The sequence below is a fragment of the Gracilinanus agilis genome, chromosome 3, assembly GCF_016433145.1.
Source record: "Gracilinanus agilis isolate LMUSP501 chromosome 3, AgileGrace, whole genome shotgun sequence".
Taxonomy (NCBI): domain Eukaryota; kingdom Metazoa; phylum Chordata; class Mammalia; order Didelphimorphia; family Didelphidae; genus Gracilinanus; species Gracilinanus agilis.
In genome coordinates, this window is record NC_058132.1 from 40374309 (window position 1) to 40393028 (window position 18720).

The following is an 18720-nucleotide window of genomic DNA, read 5'->3' on the forward strand; positions in this document are numbered from 1 at the left end:
TTTCTCTCTCCTCCCTCCTTCCCCCTTTCTCTTTCTGTCTCCCTTTCTCTTTCTGTCCCTTCTCTCTCCCCCTTTCTCTTAAATATTTGTCTGTCCCCCTGTCTGTTCTCTCTTCACTCACCTCTTCTCCCTTTGTCTTTCTCTTAAATCTGTCTGTCCCCCTTTCTCTCTTCACTCCTCCCTCTTTTCTCTTAAATCTGTTTTTTCCCTTTTCTCTTTCCCCGTCTCTTAAATATTTGTCCCCCTTTCTTTCCTTTTGTCCCTTCTCTCCCCCCCTTTATCTTAAATCTTTGTCCCTTTGTCTGTTCTCTTCACTCTCCCCTTCTCCCTTTGTCTTCCTCTTGTCTGTTTGTCCCTTTCTCTCTTCACTCTCCCCTTCTCCCTCTTTCTCTTAAGTCTTTGTTTTCCCCCCTTTCTGTCACTTAAATATTTGTCCCCCTTTCTCTTTCTGTCTCTTCTCTCTCCCCCCTTTCTCTTAAATCTCTCTGTACCTTTCTGTCTCTTCCGTTCTCCTTAAATCTTTTTCTCTCTTCACTCTCCTCCCTCTCTCTTAAATCTGTCTGTCCCCCTTTCTTCCCCTTTGTCTCTTCTCTCCCCCTTTTCTCTCTGTCCCTGCCTCTTTCTGTCAAATATGTCTGTCCCCCCCTCTCTTTCCTTGTCTCCTCTCCCCCTTTCCTCTTAAATCTTTGTCCCCCTTTCTGTCTGTCTCTCTTCACTCTTTCCCCTTCTCTCTCTTTTAAATCTCTGTTGCCCTTTCTCTCTGGTTCTCTCTCACACACGCCCTGAAGTCCCTTGTATATTTGAGGGTCAGAGGACCCGAGTTCAAAATCTGGCTACTCTCTGCAACCCTTCTCTAGATCTGTTTCTCTTCTGGTTCTAACAACCTATGATCAGTACCTCCTGGGCAGCCTGTCCAAGGTCTGGGTTCTGAGTTAATTCTAGGCTCTCTGTGGCACAAATAAGAAATTGGCTGATGCTAGACAAGGTCGTGCAGTGGTCAGAGTGCTGGATTTGGAGTCAAGGAGACCTGGGTTCAAATCTCTGCTTGGCCAATTACTATCTAGATGACATTAATAAAGTTAATTAACTTCTCTGGGCTGCTATCTCTTTGAGGGGGGTGGGCTTGATAACCTCAAGGTCCCTTTCCTCTCTAACTCTATGATTCTATCCTATATAAGATATATATAACCTTTACCTTCTGTCTTAGAAGATATAGAATATAGCAATATAATGTAGTCATACCAATACAGGAGAGTAGGAAGGGCTAGGCAATTAGGGTCAAGTGACTTGTCCAGGATCCCACAGCTAGGAAGTGTCTGAGACCAGATTTGAACCCAGGACCTTCCAGTTCTAGGCCTGGTTCTCTATTCACTGGACCACCTAGGTGTCCTCTATGATCCAATTAAGATCTTATTAAGAATCATAAGAGAAGCCTTAGTAAAAGTCCGGGGTTGGGAATTTCTCCCTGTCACATGTGACAAAGCTGTGTGACCTTAGGCCAGTCCTTTTACCTCTCTAAAACCAGGAGGTTGGGCTAGATCACCTCTAAGAGACTTTGTAGGATCCCGATTCTCCCCACACCCAATTTACACATGAATAAATGGGAGCCCAGAATGGCAGAGCAACTTGCTGGAGGAAGCCACAGAGGCAGTTCAATAGCACATTTGTGGCCCTGATTGGAAATCCAGGATTCTTTTTTCCATAATATGCTGCCTACCCGTTGGGGGGGGGGGGGGAATCGCCCTCTTGGGCCTCTGCCTTAGTCTCTCCCAGCCTCCCTCCCTTATCTCAAGCTGCTCAATAAATATTTGTTACTTGAATCCCCAGCGAGATATTTATGACTGATCTGGTTTGGGTGGGGGGAAAGAGGGTTTTGGAGGGGTGTTGCTGCCCATCTGTGTGACTCTGGATAAGTCACTTGCCCTTACTTCATTTGTAAAATGAGTGTAATGCTATCCTGTCACAGTGGATAAAGCAATGACTGGAGTCAGAGGCCCTGGGTTCAAATCCCTCCTTTGCTACTCCCTGTGACCTTGGGAAGATCACAACTTCTCTGGCCTCAATCTGCTTCTGTGTAGAATGAGGGGGTTGGCCTAGGAGGTCCTTTCTGGTCTCTGGGGGTGACTGCTATTTCTTGTCCCTGAGGTGGGGGAAGCAGGGTCTCTCCTGTAGGCCATCCCAAGGCTAGAGGCAAGAGCATCCTTCACTGTGGCTTCTACCACTCCCCACCCGCCAACAGAAGAAGGCTCGTCGCCCCCAGGATATAGCAGGCAGAAGAGGGGAGGAAGTCCGGGATGAAGAAGTCTGAAGATACAGCCCAGCTCCAGGCTTGAACCCTGGCGTTCCCCCCCCCAAAAGGAAGATGTGGCTGCCACGAGGGTGCAGAGGCAAGGGGAAAGCTGCTGACATCAAAGCAGCAGAAAGCAGAGGCCCATGGGAAAAACAGCGCACTCTTTCCACCAGGAGAATGTACATAAGTCTTTATAAAAGAAACCCAAAGCTCAATAAATATGCACCTTTATACACAGGTGGGGAAGGGGCTTCCCTCGGCCCTGACCCCCGTGTGGGCCAGGCCGGGGCGGAGGATGGGCTCAAGGGCACTTCTCGGGTCTAGCTGTCTGGGGCCGGGGGAGGAGAGAGGCCAGCCGGGAGGGTGGGTGGTGGGGAGAAGGCCCAGCGCCCCGAGGGAGGCTGCCATCACTCAGTCTGGGGTGCGGCCCCTCGGAAAAGCAGCAGTGTGGGTGTGAGCGGGGAACAGCGAGGAGGGTGGACGTGCGGGAGCCTCCCCAGGACCTCACTGTCTCTTGGCCCCGGGCGGTAGTCAACAAAGTGCAATTTGGTTCCTGGTTTGTTCCAGGGGACTCCGGCGTCCTGGTGTCACGCTGAAGGGATGGGCCAGGACCGTCCGTCCGTCCATCCGTCCGTGGCATCCTGGGGTCCTCCTGCCGCTCAGACTTCTCTGCAGGGAAAGGAAAGGGTTGGCGGCCTGGGGCACAGCAAGTCCTCCCAATAAAGCCAGACCCCCAGGGAAGGGCCCCCCACGGACACTCACGAGGCCGTCAGCGTGGAGTTCAGGAGCAGCGTGGTCCGAATGCGGTACAGCTGGGCCAGGGTCAGCTTCCGGTGCTGGCCCGAGGCCTGGGCCCTGAACGCGGCCTTAGCCACTGGCCTTCTGCACTCCCTCGAGAGAGGGCTCTCGTCCCCCCGCCCAGGGGAACCCTCCGAATCTTCCGCCTCTGGCGGCCCGGAGCCCCCGCGCGGGCCGGCCCCCCCACAGTCCCAGCCAGCGCGGGCTTCCTGAGGGGGCTGGCAGGGCCCCCCCTGAGTCCTGGGGAAGCCGTTGGGAAGGAGCGGCGTGGTGAGGCAGAGCTCAGACAGGCTCCGGCTGGGGGCTGTCGGGGGGACGCGGCCCGAAGCCCCTGAGAGAAGCTGCAGCAAGCTGGCCTCCGACTTGGATTTGAGCAGGCGAGGCCAAGGCAGCAGCTGGACGGGGGTTCGCCGGCGGAGGCGGGGAGAGAGCGGCGAGGCGGGAGCCGGGGGGTCCGGCGGGTCCGGGGGTCTGGGGGCGGGCACGGGGGCCGGCTCCGCCGTGGCCACGAAGTCCTTCAGGGAGCTGGGGGACAGGGTGCCGTAGGCCGAGTCGACGGAGCACGAGCGGCACTCGGCGGCCGCCGAGGGGAGCAGCCCGTCGGCCTCGCTCGTCGGGGTGGCGGATGAAGCCGTCGTGCTGATCGAGGTCTCGTCCGAGCGGGAACTGAACGGGCCGCCCTCCAAGTCAGGCGACGACGGAGACTCCCCAGGCTCCACCACCACCACGGCCAGCGTCTCCGTGGAGCCGTCGGAGGGGCTGCAAAGGAGAGGGGACAGGGCCGAGGAAGCCGAGGGGCACCCCAAGCACGGCGGGGAGCCACCCGCACCCATCTGTGCGCAGCCCAAAGGGAGGAGGGAAGAGCAGGGAGGCCGCCTGCCCTCAGAGAGCTCACGGGCTGCTCAGTCACTGTGCGATCACGTCCCAACTCGTCAGGACTCGTTTGGGGTTTCCTGGCCAAGACCCTGGAGCGGTTTGCCATTTCCTTCTCCGGCTCATCTGACAGATGAGGAAACTGAGGCAAACAGGGTTCAGTGACTTGCCCAGGGTCCCAGAGCTAAGATCCTGGAGTGGTCGGCCACTTCCTTCTCCAGCCCATTTTTACAGGGGAGGAAACCAAAGTAAACAGGGTTAAGTGACCTGCCCAGGGTCACCCAACCAAGATACTGGAATGGTTTGCCATTTCCTTCTCCAGTTCATTTTACAAATGAGGAAACTGAGTTTAACAGGGTTATGTGACTGGTCTAGGGTCACCCAACCAAGATACTGGAATGGTTTGCCATTTCCTTCTCCAGCTTATTTTACAGATGAGGAAACTGAGTTATTGACAGGGTTATGTGATTTATCTAAGGTCACACAGTCAGGAAGTATGAGGCTAGATTTGAATTCTGCAAGATGTGACTTCTTGACTCTCCACCTTGGACTCTACGCCCTGGGCCACCTCGATTCCCTTAGCCAGTAGCTGCAGCAAGAGAAACAACTCAAATGTAAACAGAACTTTACGGCTCTATCATCACAACACCTCCAACAGGCAGGTAAAGTGAGGCACCTAAAGAAAGGGTCATCCTTGACCCTCGTCTCCAATAGCCAGGAGCCAGGTGACTGTCAGGTCTCCCCAGCACCTCCCTCCCTCCCCAGCTCAGCCTCGTCACTGCTTCATGCTCCCACTATTTCAGCCCCTGCTTCCCTCCCTGCCACAGTGACTGTCCTGTAAAGCAGAGGTGTGGGGGCAGTGAGACGGCTCAATGGCTCACCTAGAGGTGGCACGTCCTGGGTTCAAAGTTGGCTTCAAGACATATCCTAGTTTTGGGACCCTGAGCAAGTGACAACCCCATTTACTCAGCTCTTCTCCTTCTCCTGCCTTAGAACTAATACACGATTCATTCGAAGATGGAAGGCAGAGGTTCTTAAAAAATAAAGATAATAAAGTGTCCGTCTGACCACCTCGCTTCCCCCCTCAGAAACCTTTAATGGCTCCCGTGGATAGAGTAGAGAATTCTCAGCATGGCACTCCCACCTGGCTCCCACAGATCTTTCCAGGCTCTTTATTTTGCCCCTTTCCGCAGCCTCCATTCCAGTCAGACCCAAATTAATCGCTTTGTCCGAGTGGTCCTGCCTCCGCCAGAATGCTCACCGACGGCGCCATGACCTCTTAGAAGCACGGCTCGGATGGAGCAGGGCATAGAGGCTGGGCTCAGAGGCAGGGAGACCCGAGTTCGAATCTGGACTCAGACACTTGGCTGGCTTGGGCATGTCATGTAACCTCTATTTGCCTCAGTTTTCTCAACTTCAAAGTAGGGATAACGTCAGCATCCACCTTCCCAGGGGTGTTGGGAGGACCAAATTTGTAAAGTGCTCAGCACAGGTCCTGGCACACAGTAGGGATTTAATAAAAATGTTTAACAATAATGTTATATTATAATATATATAAATAATATTAATAAATTGTTTCTTCTCCTTTGGGGCACAACATCTGTCCTGATCCCACTAGTTAGTGGATAACACTCCCTCCCTCTCAGAATTACTTTGTACATTCGTTTTCTTTGCTTTCCTGAGCTCTTAGGATACACTATGTATATAGTATGTGTTTTCCTCTCTGTCTACATTAATCTCCCAATGGGAAACTGTAACCTTCTTTCTCGGTTTTTCTTTTGGTTTTGTATCCCCGTGTCTAGCACATTATTGGGGCGGGGGTTGGTCTGAGTTTTAAACCCTTATGTTCCGGTTTAGTAGCAATTCTAAGACAAAAGAGCAAATAGCAATCATTGAGCTTAAGTGACTTGCCCAGGGTCACACAGCTAGGAAGTGTTGGAGGCCACATTTGAACCCAGGATCTCTCATTCCCAGGTCTGACATTCTATCTATCCACTGTGCTACTCAGCTGCCCCGACGTTACTGTTTCTTACCAGATTTGGTCTTAGAGAGCGAGGGGTGCTTGAGTTCCTGAGAGATTAAGGGGCCCTGCCCAGGGGCAGGTAGCCACTGTATGGCAGAGGCAAGACTCGCACCCACGTCTTCCTGATTTTAAGTGCTACGTCTCACTATGCTCATAGTAGGTGCTTAATCTTTGTTGAGCTGGATGGAATGGAATTAAGGAATTATGGCTCAGAATGGATATGGGATTTGCCCCCAAATTATCTAGCTAGGAAGACTCAAGAGATGGGATTTGAACCCGGACCTTCTTGATTCCAAGCCCAGGGCTCTTTCCATGCTACCACTGACTCCGAGGGGCCTGTGGCTTCTCTGGCTTTCGTATCACCCCCCCACCCCAAGCCTCAGAGCTGCTCTCTGAACACAGTTAGGACCTCAGTCCTCATTTGTCACCATGGTGTGAAGGTGGTGTGAAAGGCGTACCAGCATTGGGAATCCAGGCTGTTGTTACTCTTGCGAAGGATGGTAGGGGAGCTAGCTCCAGACGTGCTGCTCTCTCCTTCCTCCTCTTCTTCCTCCTCATCCTCCTCTTCCTCCAGGCTCTGCAGATGCTGCTGATGGCTGCCTTGGTGCTCCTGGAGTCTCATCCTCTGCAGCAGGTTCTAGAGGCAGGGTAGGTATTGGAGGAGACTCTCCCGCTCAACTGTCCCCCCTCAACCCTTAGCCCACCCCCCCATGCCCGCCGGACCCCTTACCTGGGCATTATAAATGGCTTCAACCCAGCCTCGGCAGAGGGCCTGCCCGCTAGCTTGAAAGGTGAAGGCACCCACAGCACTTCGGAACTCATTCAGATAGATGAGGAGAAAGGAGCCTGGGGAGAAGGAAGGGCGCCACCAATGAGGAAGGATCTTGACAAGCTGGAACCTACGCTTGGACTGAGAAGGATGCCCTATGGTCAAAGGAACTGGAGCATCTACTTTCCCAGGGTTATTGTGAGGACCAAATGAGGCCCCATTTGTGTAAAGGACTTTAGCACAGGTCCTGGCATACAGCAGGCTTAAATAAATGCTTAGGGGAGAGAAATCTGTCCTGATCCCACTAACTTCTGTCTGAGAATCACAACTGAGTATTGGTCCCAAGGCAGAAAAACAGTAAGGGCTGTGTGTGTGTTTGTGTGTGTGTGTGTGGGGGGGTGGGGTGTTAGTTAAATGACTTGCCCAGGGTCACACAGCTAGGAAGTGTCTGAGGCCAGATTTGAACCCAGGACCTCTTGTCTCTAGGCCTGGCTCTCAATGTATTGAGCCACCCAGCTTCCTCCTGAGCCCCAGATTCTTTCAGCCCCCAAAGAGGGCTGCTGGGACAGTGGGTGGTAAAAGGCTTCCTCACCAGGATCTCGAAGTTCCCGACACACGATCTTGTCTACCATCAGGGGCTGCCGGATAACTTTGGTCCTTTCTGCCTTCTTCACAGGTTTGGTCACCAGAAAGAGGTCGGTGAAGAGAAAGCAGTACACATCCATCTGGTAGAAGGGGAGATTCAAGGCTGGGGTCAGAGGATCAGTGATATCAAGCTGGAAGCCATCTAGACCAACCTTTTCATTTTACAAATGGGGAAACCAAGACCCAGAGAGAGGAAAAGATCACTGATCTACAACAGGAAGGAACTTTGGAGGAGATCTAATCCAATCCCCTCATTTTACAGTTGAGGAAACTGAGGCACAATGTAAACGACTTGTCTAAGACCACATGTTTATTAAGTGTCAGATCCAGATTCTTCAAGTCCAAATCCAGCACTTGCCCTGAGAATGAATAATGAATGCCATGTCGCATTCTCTCTAATGAAACTATAGATAAATAAGCTCCTTGAAGTCCAGACAGTATCTTATCCTAAGAATCACAGATTAGCTAGCTGTAAGGGGCTTTAAGGGTCGACTAGTCTGATTCCTTCACATTTATTAAGAGCCTTCTGTATACCAGGCCCCCTGCTAACTTCTTAAAATACAAAGAAAGACAAAAAGCAATCCCTACCCTCAAGGAGCTTCCAGTTGAATGGGGGAGACAACAGGCAACCAAAGTACAAAACCAAGGCCCCAAAAGATTAAGTAATTTAACCCTCTGCTTCATATCTGCTGCCCTACCTGGTTGTAACTCCATTGAACAAGATGCTTCCCATTCACCCCAGGACCGAGTCATCACTTCTAAATTCATCCCCCTGCTGCTGTCTCAGCTTTTTCTCTCCTCTCACTGGAAGGAAGTGGATCAAACTCCTCCCAATGCCTTTCTTTATAAAGGGCTGAAACTGAATTCTTGGCTCACTCTGCTTTGCTTCTACTGCCCTGCCTGGTTTCTACTCCAAGGAATAATATATTCCCTAGTGTCTTGTTTCCTTCTGCCTTTCCTGCCTCCTTTTGGGTGTTGTCTCTCCCTTTAGATTGTAAAATCACTGGGAACAGAGACTGTCTTTTTTTTTTTTTTAATTGTCTCTCCAGAGATTAGCACAGCTCCTGGCACATTGTAGATGCTTATTAAATGTTTTACTGAAAGGGGCAGCTGGGTAGCTCAGTGGATAGAGAGCCTGGCTGGGAGAGAGGAGGTCCTAGATTCAAATCTGGTCTCAGACACTTCCTAGCTGCGTGACCCTGGGCAAGTCACTTAACCCCCCATTGCCTAGCCCTTACCATTCTTCTGCTTTAGAACCAAATCTAAGAATTTTAAAGAGTTTTTTTTAAAAATCCTATCTCAGGTATCAAGATATTTAACAACTTATTCATAGTCTCACAGCCAGGAAGAAGAAGGAGCAAAGCTTGAAACCAGGACTCGTAGAGCTCATGTAGGTGACATGACTCAAGAGAACATGGTAGTCAGGTCCCTGATGACTTTTTCAAAACCTTAAGAAAGTCTCCCCACCTTGCTGGTGACACCATAGGGGGGAAAAGAACTGGAGTTAGGAGACATCCAATTCTAGTGCCTTCTCTCTATTAATCACTTCCTATTTATCTAGCATATTCCTTGTTTGTACATATTGGTTTGTTCATTGGCTCTCCCATTAGATTGTACCTCCTTGATGGCAGGGACTACATTTTGCCTATTTTCTTATCCCCAGTGCTTAGAATAATACCTGGCACACAGTAGGTGCTTAATACATGTTTACTGATTAATATGTGTTTTCCTTCTATAACTCTTTAAACTTTCCAGAAGACTTTTCCTGACAATAATTCCATGGGGCACATAGCTGAAGCATTTCTGGATCAGACTTTTAATTCCACCAAAACAGGGAAGTTCCAGTGTGAAAAACTCCTTTACCAATGGAGATCAACATTAGGGCTTCAATTTGTAAACTTAGAGAGTTGTTTAGGGATGTTAAAGGGTTGAGTGACTTGCCCAGGGTCACACAGCTAATATGGGTAAGAGGCTAGATTTGAACCTGGGTCTCCCTAACTCAAAAGGCAGTTCCTTAACCATTATGTCAAGCTGCCTTCCAGAAGTATTGTTATTAATCCTATGAAACAGATGAGGAAAACTGAGCCTCAGAGGGGTGAGCTGTTTTACCTATGGTCACAGAGATAAATATTAGAGCTGGGATTCAAACAATTTCAGAACCGTCACCTTTCTCACTAAGCCAGGACCCAGGTTTGAATCCCTTGGGTTCAAATGCCAGGAACTTGCTGTATGACTTTAAAAAAAAAATCTAATTTCTAAACATGTTGGTTTATAATAATAATAATAATAATAATAATAATAACAATAATAACAATAACAAATATTACCTCATTTGATCCTCATGACAATTTTAAGAGGTAGCTGTTATTATTAGCAACTATTTTACAGATGAGGAAACTGAGGCGAACAGAAGTTAAGTGACTTGCCATGGGTTACACAGCTAGTAAGAGTGAGGCCAGATTTGAACTCGGGTCTTCCTGACTCCGGGCCTGGCAATCTATCCACTGAGCCACTTTGCTGCCCTAGATTTATGGGATTAATAGAAATGATCTCTAAAGTCTAATCTGTGCCCTCCTCACCTCTGACAGCTTTCCCAAAGAATGAGCATGCAGGGACATTACAGGACTTCAACAAAAGATCCACTGATGAGCCAGGCTTCAACTTGGCTGAACTGCTAGCTAAGGAGCCGTCCCGAACCTTCCATAGGGCTGGAGGTGGGGATGGGGGGCTCAGAGTTGCTGCTCACCTTGCTGTCTTTTCCCTCCTTCATCTTTAAGCTCCCCTCTAGGAGGAGCTGCCGAGTGTCATCTGGGGATGTCCCCGGGATGGGGGCTGTCAGATCAAGACGCAGAAACTCCTTCAAAAGCTGGGAAGGGGAGAGAAATGTTTAGAAGCAGAGCAGAACAGAAGGTCCCTCTGGAAGGGGAAGAAATAAAAGGAGACAGAAAGGAGGAAATATCTCTGAAGCAAAGGACTTTTTTTTTTTTTTTAACCCCACCGGTTGCTCTCTATGGAATTTCTCTCCCCTTTTCTAGTAGAACAAGGAGGTCCTTATTCTTTTTAAAAATTAAGACAAATTGTGAAGCAAAAAAAGAGCCCACCAATCACTTCCTGACAGAAATTCCCAAAAGCAAATGAAAACAGCAATGAAATCAAATAAAAAGTACGACAAGCAGGTAAAAAGAGGGAGTCAAACACCAAGGAGGCATCGAATAATAGAAACGATAGAAGTTTCATAAAATAAAATGACAATAATGCTTATATCAGTTCTCAGAGGGGAATTAAGGTCTCAACATTTTGCTTAACAAAAGAGAAAACAAATCAATGAACTCAAAGTGCAAATTTTCAAAATGTTGCTTAGGCAACAGGGGTTAAGTGACTTGCCCAGGGTCACACAGCTGGGAAGTGTATGAGGCCAGATTTGAACCCAGGACCTCTTGTCTCCAAGTCTGGCTTTCTATCCACGGAGCCCCTAGTACCCCCTTCTAGTCATTTCTTGCCCAGCATCTGGACTGCAGAGACGACAGAAGAGGAGCCGGCTGGCCCCTGCCAGGAGCAGGCGTTTCAGAGAGAAGCAGAGGCGATGGCTAAGCACAAGAGCAAGCTCCGGCAGGGAGCGGGGGAAGACCGTGGTACCTTGTCCACCTCGTCCGTGCTGCTCTCCACCACCTCGTAGGAGTCGATGCGGCTGATGATGGCCGCCAGCCGCTGCTGCTCCTGCCGTTGCCGCATTCGAGAGTTGACGTGACTGATGAACCGTTCCACGGAGCTAATCTGTGAGGAAGAGGGGGGAATCCATGAAGCCATTCCTCCCCCAACAAACCCCTATTGTGGGTCCCCCCTAAGCCAGGCGCCTGGGACACCAACTGAGGAAGAGATCTTCCCTGCCCTCGGGGAGCTTCCATCACCTGGACAGAAATTGAGAGTGAAGCCCAGAGACAGGAGGTCCTGGGTTCAAATCTCACTTCAGACACTTCCTAGCTGGGTGACCCTGGGCAAGTCACTTAAGCCCCATTGTCTAACCCTTACTGCTCTTCTGTCTTGGAACCAATACACAGAATTGTTCTAAGAAGCAAGGTAAAAATCAAAAAAGAAAGCAAATTCAGAGTTCTGAGAAGCAAAGGCAAGGAGAGAGCATTCCAGGCAGGGGGCACAGTAAATAGTCTATGCAAAGACGCACAGGTGGGAGATGGAGAGTTTTATGTGAGGAACAGCCACAAAGTCAGTTTTGCTGAACCATAGAGTGCATGAACAGGAGGAACATGTAACAGTCCAACTGGAAAGGCAAGTTGGAGCCAGACTGTGAAGGGTTTTGTATGCCCAACAGAGGAATCTGGGGCTGGGCGGTGGGTATTGTCGAAAGAGGGCTAAATTTGGAGGCAGAAAGATCTGGGAGGGGGGCATATCCTGGCTTTGCTATTTACTACACATGTGCCCTGGGGCAAGCCACTTAACTGCCCCAGCCTCAATTTCCTCCCTTTGAAAAATGATGGGGTTGCAGTAGAGGACAGCTGAGGCTTCTTCTAGCTCTAGAGCTAGGACCTTAGAGGTGACAGGGAGCCATGGAAGCTTCTTGAGCAGGGGATGGGGGAGAAACCAATGAGAAGGTTATTGAAATAATGAGGCAAAGGGTGGGAAGAAAGTTATTGAAATAATGAAGGCTCACATGGGAAGTCTGGAGGAAAGGGAGGGAAGGAAAAGAGTTTCACACCCAGGTTGTGGGTATGCCTATCTGGGGCCCCTCCCTTCCTTCCTGCTGGCCCCGTTACCATGGTGACAATGGCCTCCTTGGTGGGTGGGTCATCGGTCTTCTTCAGCACTGATTTCAGCAGCAGCGGGTATTTTGTGAGCCTCTGATGAGGTTTGGCCAGCATGTCACTCAGCTTCAGCCTCTGGCACTGCTGGTGCTTCTCCGCCCACTGTAACCAAGCCAGGGTTGGGGGGACCCTTCCCCAGGGCCCTCCTCCCTACTTCCTTCCCCCCACGATCAGCCATCACACTTCGGCTCCCTCCATCACGGTTAGTCAACAGCCCTCCCCGCCAAAGCCGATGCTCCTTGCTCCTACCCCCTCCGTCATCCCCCCTCGCCCCCCATTCGTTGTGAGCCCTTGTCCCCCCATCAGTCACACCCTCTGCGCCTCCCCCAGTCAATCATCACCCCTCGGCCCCCTCACCGTGACGTAGACCCTGAATAGGTCACTGTCCCTCAGCAGGCTCCTCATGTATTCCATGCAGCCCTCCTCCTCCATGCAGTAACGGATGTAAGGCTTGAAGAGGGACCCGAACTATAGGGGCGGAAGCCATAAGAGAGTCAGGGTACGGGGCAAAGGAGAGAAGGCTGAGGGGGCTCAGGGAAGAGGGCCTACCAGGAGGCCAGAGGCTTCCTTGCTCTAAGAGTGCCTCAGTTTCCCCAATAGTACTTTAGAACTTCTAGGTCTCTAACCCTGACCATGAGGAAAGCTTGGGGGCAGCCTAGGAGCTATCCATAGGTTTCCCCCCACCTGCCCTCGGCCCCCTACCATTTTGAAGCCTTTGAGCAGGTCGGCAGGCTGCAGCAGGGCCCGGGTGCGTCGAGCTTTGTCAAGGATAGGGGCCATGACGCTGCTCCACAGCCCTTGATGCAACTGGATGATCTCCTGGGTATTGCTGAATAAGCGTTCAATATCCACCTGCAGGAAAGGTCCTGGTTTCAAGCCCCCTCCCAGGCCCCCCAAAACCATCCCCTTTCCCCTAAGTCACCCTTTAATCCCTGGTCCCTTCCCCATATTCTCCTAGGATTTCTCCTTTCTTCTCTAGGTCCCCTACTCGGGGCAGTCAGCCAATAAATATTGATTAAGGGTCAGCTAGGAGAGCCAGGCCTGGGTTCAAATCCGACCTCAGACACTTCCTAGCTGTGTGACCCTGGGCAAGTCACTTGACCCCATTGCCTAGCCCTTATTGCTCTTCTGCCTTGGAACCAATACGTAATATTGATTCCAAGATGGAAGGGTTAAAAAAAATCTGGCCTCAGTTACTAGCTGAGTGACCCTGGGCAAGTCCCTTAACCCTCATTGCCTAGACCTTGTTGCTCTTCTGCCTTCTGTGATGGCATCTAAGACTGAAGATAAGGATTTTTAAAATGAATACTGATTAGGCTCTTACTACACGCCAACCACTCTGCTAAGTTCTGGGGACTTAGAGAAAGAAAGAGAAAAGATGGTCTGGGTGGCATGAGAGTGGGAAGCGCTGAGTCAGACCCACACGGATGCCCCTGCCTCCCCACTGACCCTCTCACCTCACACAGGAGCCCAGACTCCTGCAGGTTCAAAAGACAGCACATGAAGAGCTGCGGGGAAAACACAAATAAAAACAAACAAATCAATAAGTAAAACCCCCATCACGGACAGGCTTCAGAGCTGCGGCCAGCACGGAGACCCGCCGGGAAGCCCACGCCCTAGAGCGGCGGTCTACGGGTCCTGGAGAGGGCGGCCGCCTCCAGGCAGGCACAGTGTGGTTTGGTTTGACTTCGTTCTACGTTGTTACACGGAGATGCGTCACTTTAGGGAGATGGGTCAGCGGGAAGTTCCAGCCACGTTTAGGAAGAAGAGTATAAATATATTAGAGTCCGATTGCAGATCAAAGCACGCCACCTTGTACTTTATTTCCTCTGGGACTTTTTTTTTATTGTATATGAGATGTATCTTCTGTCAAGGCATGAGCAATAAGGACATATATCTTGCATGAGAGCACTGGTACAACCTAGATCAGACCAGTTACCTCCTAGGATGAGGAAGGGAGGAAGGAAGGGAGAGAATCTGAACCATAAAATGTCAGAAAGGGGCAGCTAAGTGGCTCAGTGGATTGAGAGCCAGGGCCAGAGACAGGAGGTCCTGGGTTCAAATCTGGCCTCAGACACTTCCCAGCTGTGCGACCCTGGGCAAGTCACTTAACCCCCATTGCCTACTCCTTACTGCTTTTCTCCTTGGAACCAATACACAGTATTGATTCCAAGACAGAAGGTGAGGGTTTTAAAAAAATAAAACATCAGAAAACAAGGATCAAAAATTGTTGGGGTTTTTTTAAAACCCCCATTGCCCAGCCCTTACTGCTCTTCTGTCTTAGAACCAATACATGGTATTAATTCCAAGACAGAAGGTAAGGGTTTAAAAAATAAAACGAAATGTCAGAAAACAAGCACCAAAAATTGTTTCTAGGGGGCAGAGATCCTGGGTTCAAATCTGACTTCAGATACTTCCTAGCTGTGTGACTCTGGGTAAGTCACTTAACCCCCGTTGCTTAGCCCTTATCACTCTTCTGCCTTGGAACCAATATGTAGTATTGATTCTAAGACAGAAGGTAAGGATTGGGTTTTTTTAATTGTTTCTATATGTAATTTCTAAAAAAGTAAAAATAAATGAATAAATTGAATTTTAAGAGTATAAGTAAAATATTTTTAAATTTTAAAATATTTTATATTTAAATTTATTTAAATATTTTATTTGAAATTTAATGAGATTAGGGAGAGTGGGAAGAGACTTTCAGCACAGTCTCCCCCAAACCAGTGGCTGAGTACGCCTCTAAGTAGTTCCTTGGGGCTCAGGTATCATCTTGGATGGCCACATGCTCAGCCTGGGTGACCCAGGAACCAAGTGATGGTTTGTTTATTGTCCCTCAAGGGGAAGAGGATGTGGGAGGGGGAACCATCAGACCCATCTAAGAGGGCTTTCAGGGGGGAAACCCCAGGCAGGTTCAAGACTGAGACTGGCTGTCTCAGGAGCACCCGCCTTGGATGGTTAGACAAAAGTCAAGATAAAAGGCTTAGACGAGTTGACTCGTCATAGTCGCTTTCCTAATAACAGTTCATCTGAGCAAATACTCAAGAGCTGAGACAACGAAGGAGGGGGAAGTCAGGGGGATTTCCACACCTGGAGCAGGTGGGGAAGGAGAAGGTGGCAAGGATAGACCAGGTCTGATATGTGGAGAGAAGAGAAACAGAGAAGGAACCAAGAAGAAAGTTGGCCGGTGATCCTCCCCTGAGCCCCCAGCACGCACACACTTACATCGGTGATAACTCGAAGTTTCTTGATATAGGAAGCCTCTGTATGGAGCAGTTCCCACACCGCCTCCTGCTGATGGCACTGCCTCCGGGTCAGATCCTGGGAAAGGAGGACGGAAGAGAGGAATTGAGGACTCTTACTCCTGCCTGGTGGAAGATCGGGGGAAAGAGTAAAAGAGGACCCAAAAAAATCCAGGTTCCTGATGGTCAGGGGTCGGGCTACTCATTTCTTTCTTTCTTTATTGTTTTTAAACCCTCACCTTCTGTCTTGGAATCAATACTGTGTATTGGTTCCAAGGTAGAAGAGCGGTAAGGGCTAGGCAATGGGGGTCAAGTGACTTGTCCAGGGTCACACAGCTAGGAAGTGTCTGAGGCCAGATTTGAACCTAGGACCTCCTGTCTCTAAGCCTGACTCTCAATCCAATGAGCCACCCAGCTGCCCCCTATGAACTACGTTTCTAGTAGAAGGAAGTTGGATATAGACTTGGGAAGAACCTTGGACACATCATTTAGACTAAGTCCTTAACTGTATAGAAGGCAGCATGGGAGAGAGGATAGAGATCTGGTCTCCAAGCCAGGTTCTACCTTGGACACATGCTAGCTGTGTGACCCTGGGAAAGTCAGCTAACTTCCCGCTGCGCCAGGCAACTCTAGACCTCTAAGTTACAGAAAAGCTGCCTTGGGAGAGGGACTTTCCTCACCAGGAGTTCTCCATACTTAGGGACTCACACTTCTAGGCTTTGCATTTTTTTTTTGTATCCCCAGTGATCCGCACAGAATAAGTACTCAGTGGGCTTGACTACCCCTGTCCTGAATTTTGTGCTCATTGTTCAGTCATGTCTTGACTCTCCATGACCCTATTTGGGGTCTTCTTGGCAGATGCTGGAGTGTTTTCACCCCATTTCCTTCTCTAGCTCATGACAGATGAGGAAACTGAGGCCAACAGGATTAAGTGACTTCCTCAGGGTCACAGCTAATGAAGTCAGATCTGAACTCAGAAAGATGAGTCATCCCGACTCTAAGCTGGTCTTCTATTCACTGAGCCACCTAGCTCCTCCATCCTGAATTTTACAGATGCGGAAACGGAACCAGAGAGGAGAAATTACTTGTCTAAGGTCACATAGCTGTTTCGGATTCAGGTAACCCTAGGTATTGCCTAATAATTTTTTTTTAATTTAAACCCTTATTGTGTGGCACTCTATCCACTGATCTACCTATTCTAATAATTTGACAACTCATAAGCTCCTTGAGGACAGAGACTGGTATTGATTACATACCAATTTATATCCTAGTAGGGGAGACAACAAATAAATAACTAGGTACATATAAGACATGTATATAATAACTGTGAGAGAATCTCAGGGGGAACTGGGAAAGGACTCCTGTGAAAGTGAGGAGCCGAAAATTCATTGACTGAATAACAACAGTGGTGATCTCGAGCATGTTCGGGACAAGAGCTCACATGACACAGGGGATTAAGCGATAGAAAGTGTTTTAAAGTGCCATCTCATAAGATATTCACCACATTTAAACCCTATGAGGTAGATGCTGGCATCCTCGTTTCATAGATTAGGAAACCAAGGCTCAGTGACAGAGCCAGGAAATGAACCTACGTCAACTGGACTCCACTGTACCATGCTAACTAATTAGTGATAGGACCCTGGATAAGTCACAACTCTCTACACTTCATCTATAAAATAGGAATGATGAAATCTGCTGGTTATCTGTCCCAGGATCATTGTGAAGATCAAAGGAGAAAACAGAAAATTCTTTTGTAAAAATGTAAAATGTAACCCTTGTTCCATGATGGGATGGGGAAAAAGGGCAGGGGCGAATGGAAGGACATAGTGAAATCTGGCTGAACCCTGCCCACAGGACCAGGAGCAACCCAGGTGCCTCACAGAACCTGGAGGACCCGGTGGGATCCCCAAGGGCAGGATGACATCTCAGGCACCTCGGTTCCATCTATGAGCTCTTGCCAACTGTCTTCCAGGACCAAGTCAGCTTCCTCCTCCTCCTCCTCCTCTTCCCAGGAGTCATGGTCAAAGCGGAGCTGCTGGGGCAGCTTGGGTAGGCCAAAGAGACTGTAGGAGTGAAGCTTACTCTCCAGCTGCTCCATCTTGTCAACCTCCTGGGGAAAGGTCAGTCAGAGAGTGGCCAAGGTCAGGGCGACTTGCCACAGGAACAAGGGCTCCTGATGAGCTGAGGCCAAGTTCTAGAAGAAAGTCTGGGCCTCCCCCTGACCCCCAAGCCCAGAATCCCCAAGCAGGGGGTGTGGGAGTCAGGGAAGGGGCAGAGGACCACATACCCTGCCAAAAGAGCTCACGCTAGGGCCGGAGCTGAAAAGGCCACTGAAACGGCTGGCTGCGCGATTCTTCCAGGTGTCGATGCCATTGCTGGGAAGGGAGCTGCTGGATGGCATTGAGGGTTCTAGCCCAGGGATGCTGGCATCTCCCAGGAACTCCGTCATGTTCTTACGCCTTCGGCCAGGGGCCTGAGCCGGGGAAAACGGGAGGGGTGGGGGTGGCATGCAGAAATTAAATTGGGGCACCTGGGTCTGATGTCCAGCCCGTATAGTCTGTTACCCTCCCTGAGGGCTCACCCTTGTGGAACCCTGATGTGTCTGCCTGGGGGAAGAGGGAAGAGAGCTCACAGATTTAGAGCTGGTAGGGATCATAAAGGCCAGCTAGTCCCATTCCCCATCATGGGGAAACTGAGGCCAGAAAAATCCATCTGACTCATCCATAATTGCCCCATTGGTAAGCTAAAGGGTCTAAATTCCAGCACAGGCCTTCTGAAGTGAGCTTCCCTAGGCAAAACTGCGCCTTGGTCCCCCCACCCTCTCTCCTCCCACTGCCTCAGCCCCTCACCAGGATGTCCAGGCTCTCCCGTCGGGCCTGCTGGTCAGCACGGTCTGAGGTCGGAGGCCCGGGAATGGGCAAACTCAGGGATTTGAAGTCCTTCACGGCTAGTTCCACTTTCACTTCATCTCCAGGTTTGGCTAGGCAAGAGAGGGAGGGGAGAAAAGGGAATGGGAGGGGGGTGCATGGAGGATAAATAGATTCTACTGGACACAGCCCCCCACCCCCAGCCTCAGACCCTCACCCCGCCAGCCCAACGTTTCTGTGATTTCCTCCCTGCCTGTGAAAGCATCAGTGCCTCTATTTTACAAATGAAGAAACTGAGGTTCAGATTCTCTCTCTCTCTCTCTCTCTCTCTCTCTCTCTCTCTCTCTCTCTCTCTCTCTCTCTCTCTCTCTCTCTCTCTCACACACACACACACACACA

At 50.0% G+C, this 18720-nt stretch overlaps 1 protein-coding gene across 1 annotated transcript in view; it reads right to left on the reverse strand.

Moving 5' to 3' along the window:
* Positions 1-3048: 3048 nt before the first annotated feature.
* The window catches only part of PLEKHG5 (pleckstrin homology and RhoGEF domain containing G5), a 31387-nt gene continuing 15715 nt past the window's right edge, over positions 3049-18720 (reverse strand). The window contains exons 7-20 of the mRNA XM_044667654.1: positions 18304-18434; positions 17742-17927; positions 17388-17564; positions 15438-15533; positions 13673-13723; positions 12918-13067; positions 12573-12683; positions 12168-12317; positions 11035-11172; positions 10145-10264; positions 7346-7478; positions 6715-6830; positions 6443-6621; positions 3049-3847 (exon numbers count right to left, since the gene is read on the reverse strand). Of these exons, the coding sequence (XP_044523589.1) occupies positions 3049-3847; positions 6443-6621; positions 6715-6830; positions 7346-7478; positions 10145-10264; positions 11035-11172; positions 12168-12317; positions 12573-12683; positions 12918-13067; positions 13673-13723; positions 15438-15533; positions 17388-17564; positions 17742-17927; positions 18304-18434 (2537 nt within the window). The remainder of the gene's footprint in view (positions 3848-6442; positions 6622-6714; positions 6831-7345; positions 7479-10144; positions 10265-11034; positions 11173-12167; positions 12318-12572; positions 12684-12917; positions 13068-13672; positions 13724-15437; positions 15534-17387; positions 17565-17741; positions 17928-18303; positions 18435-18720) is intronic.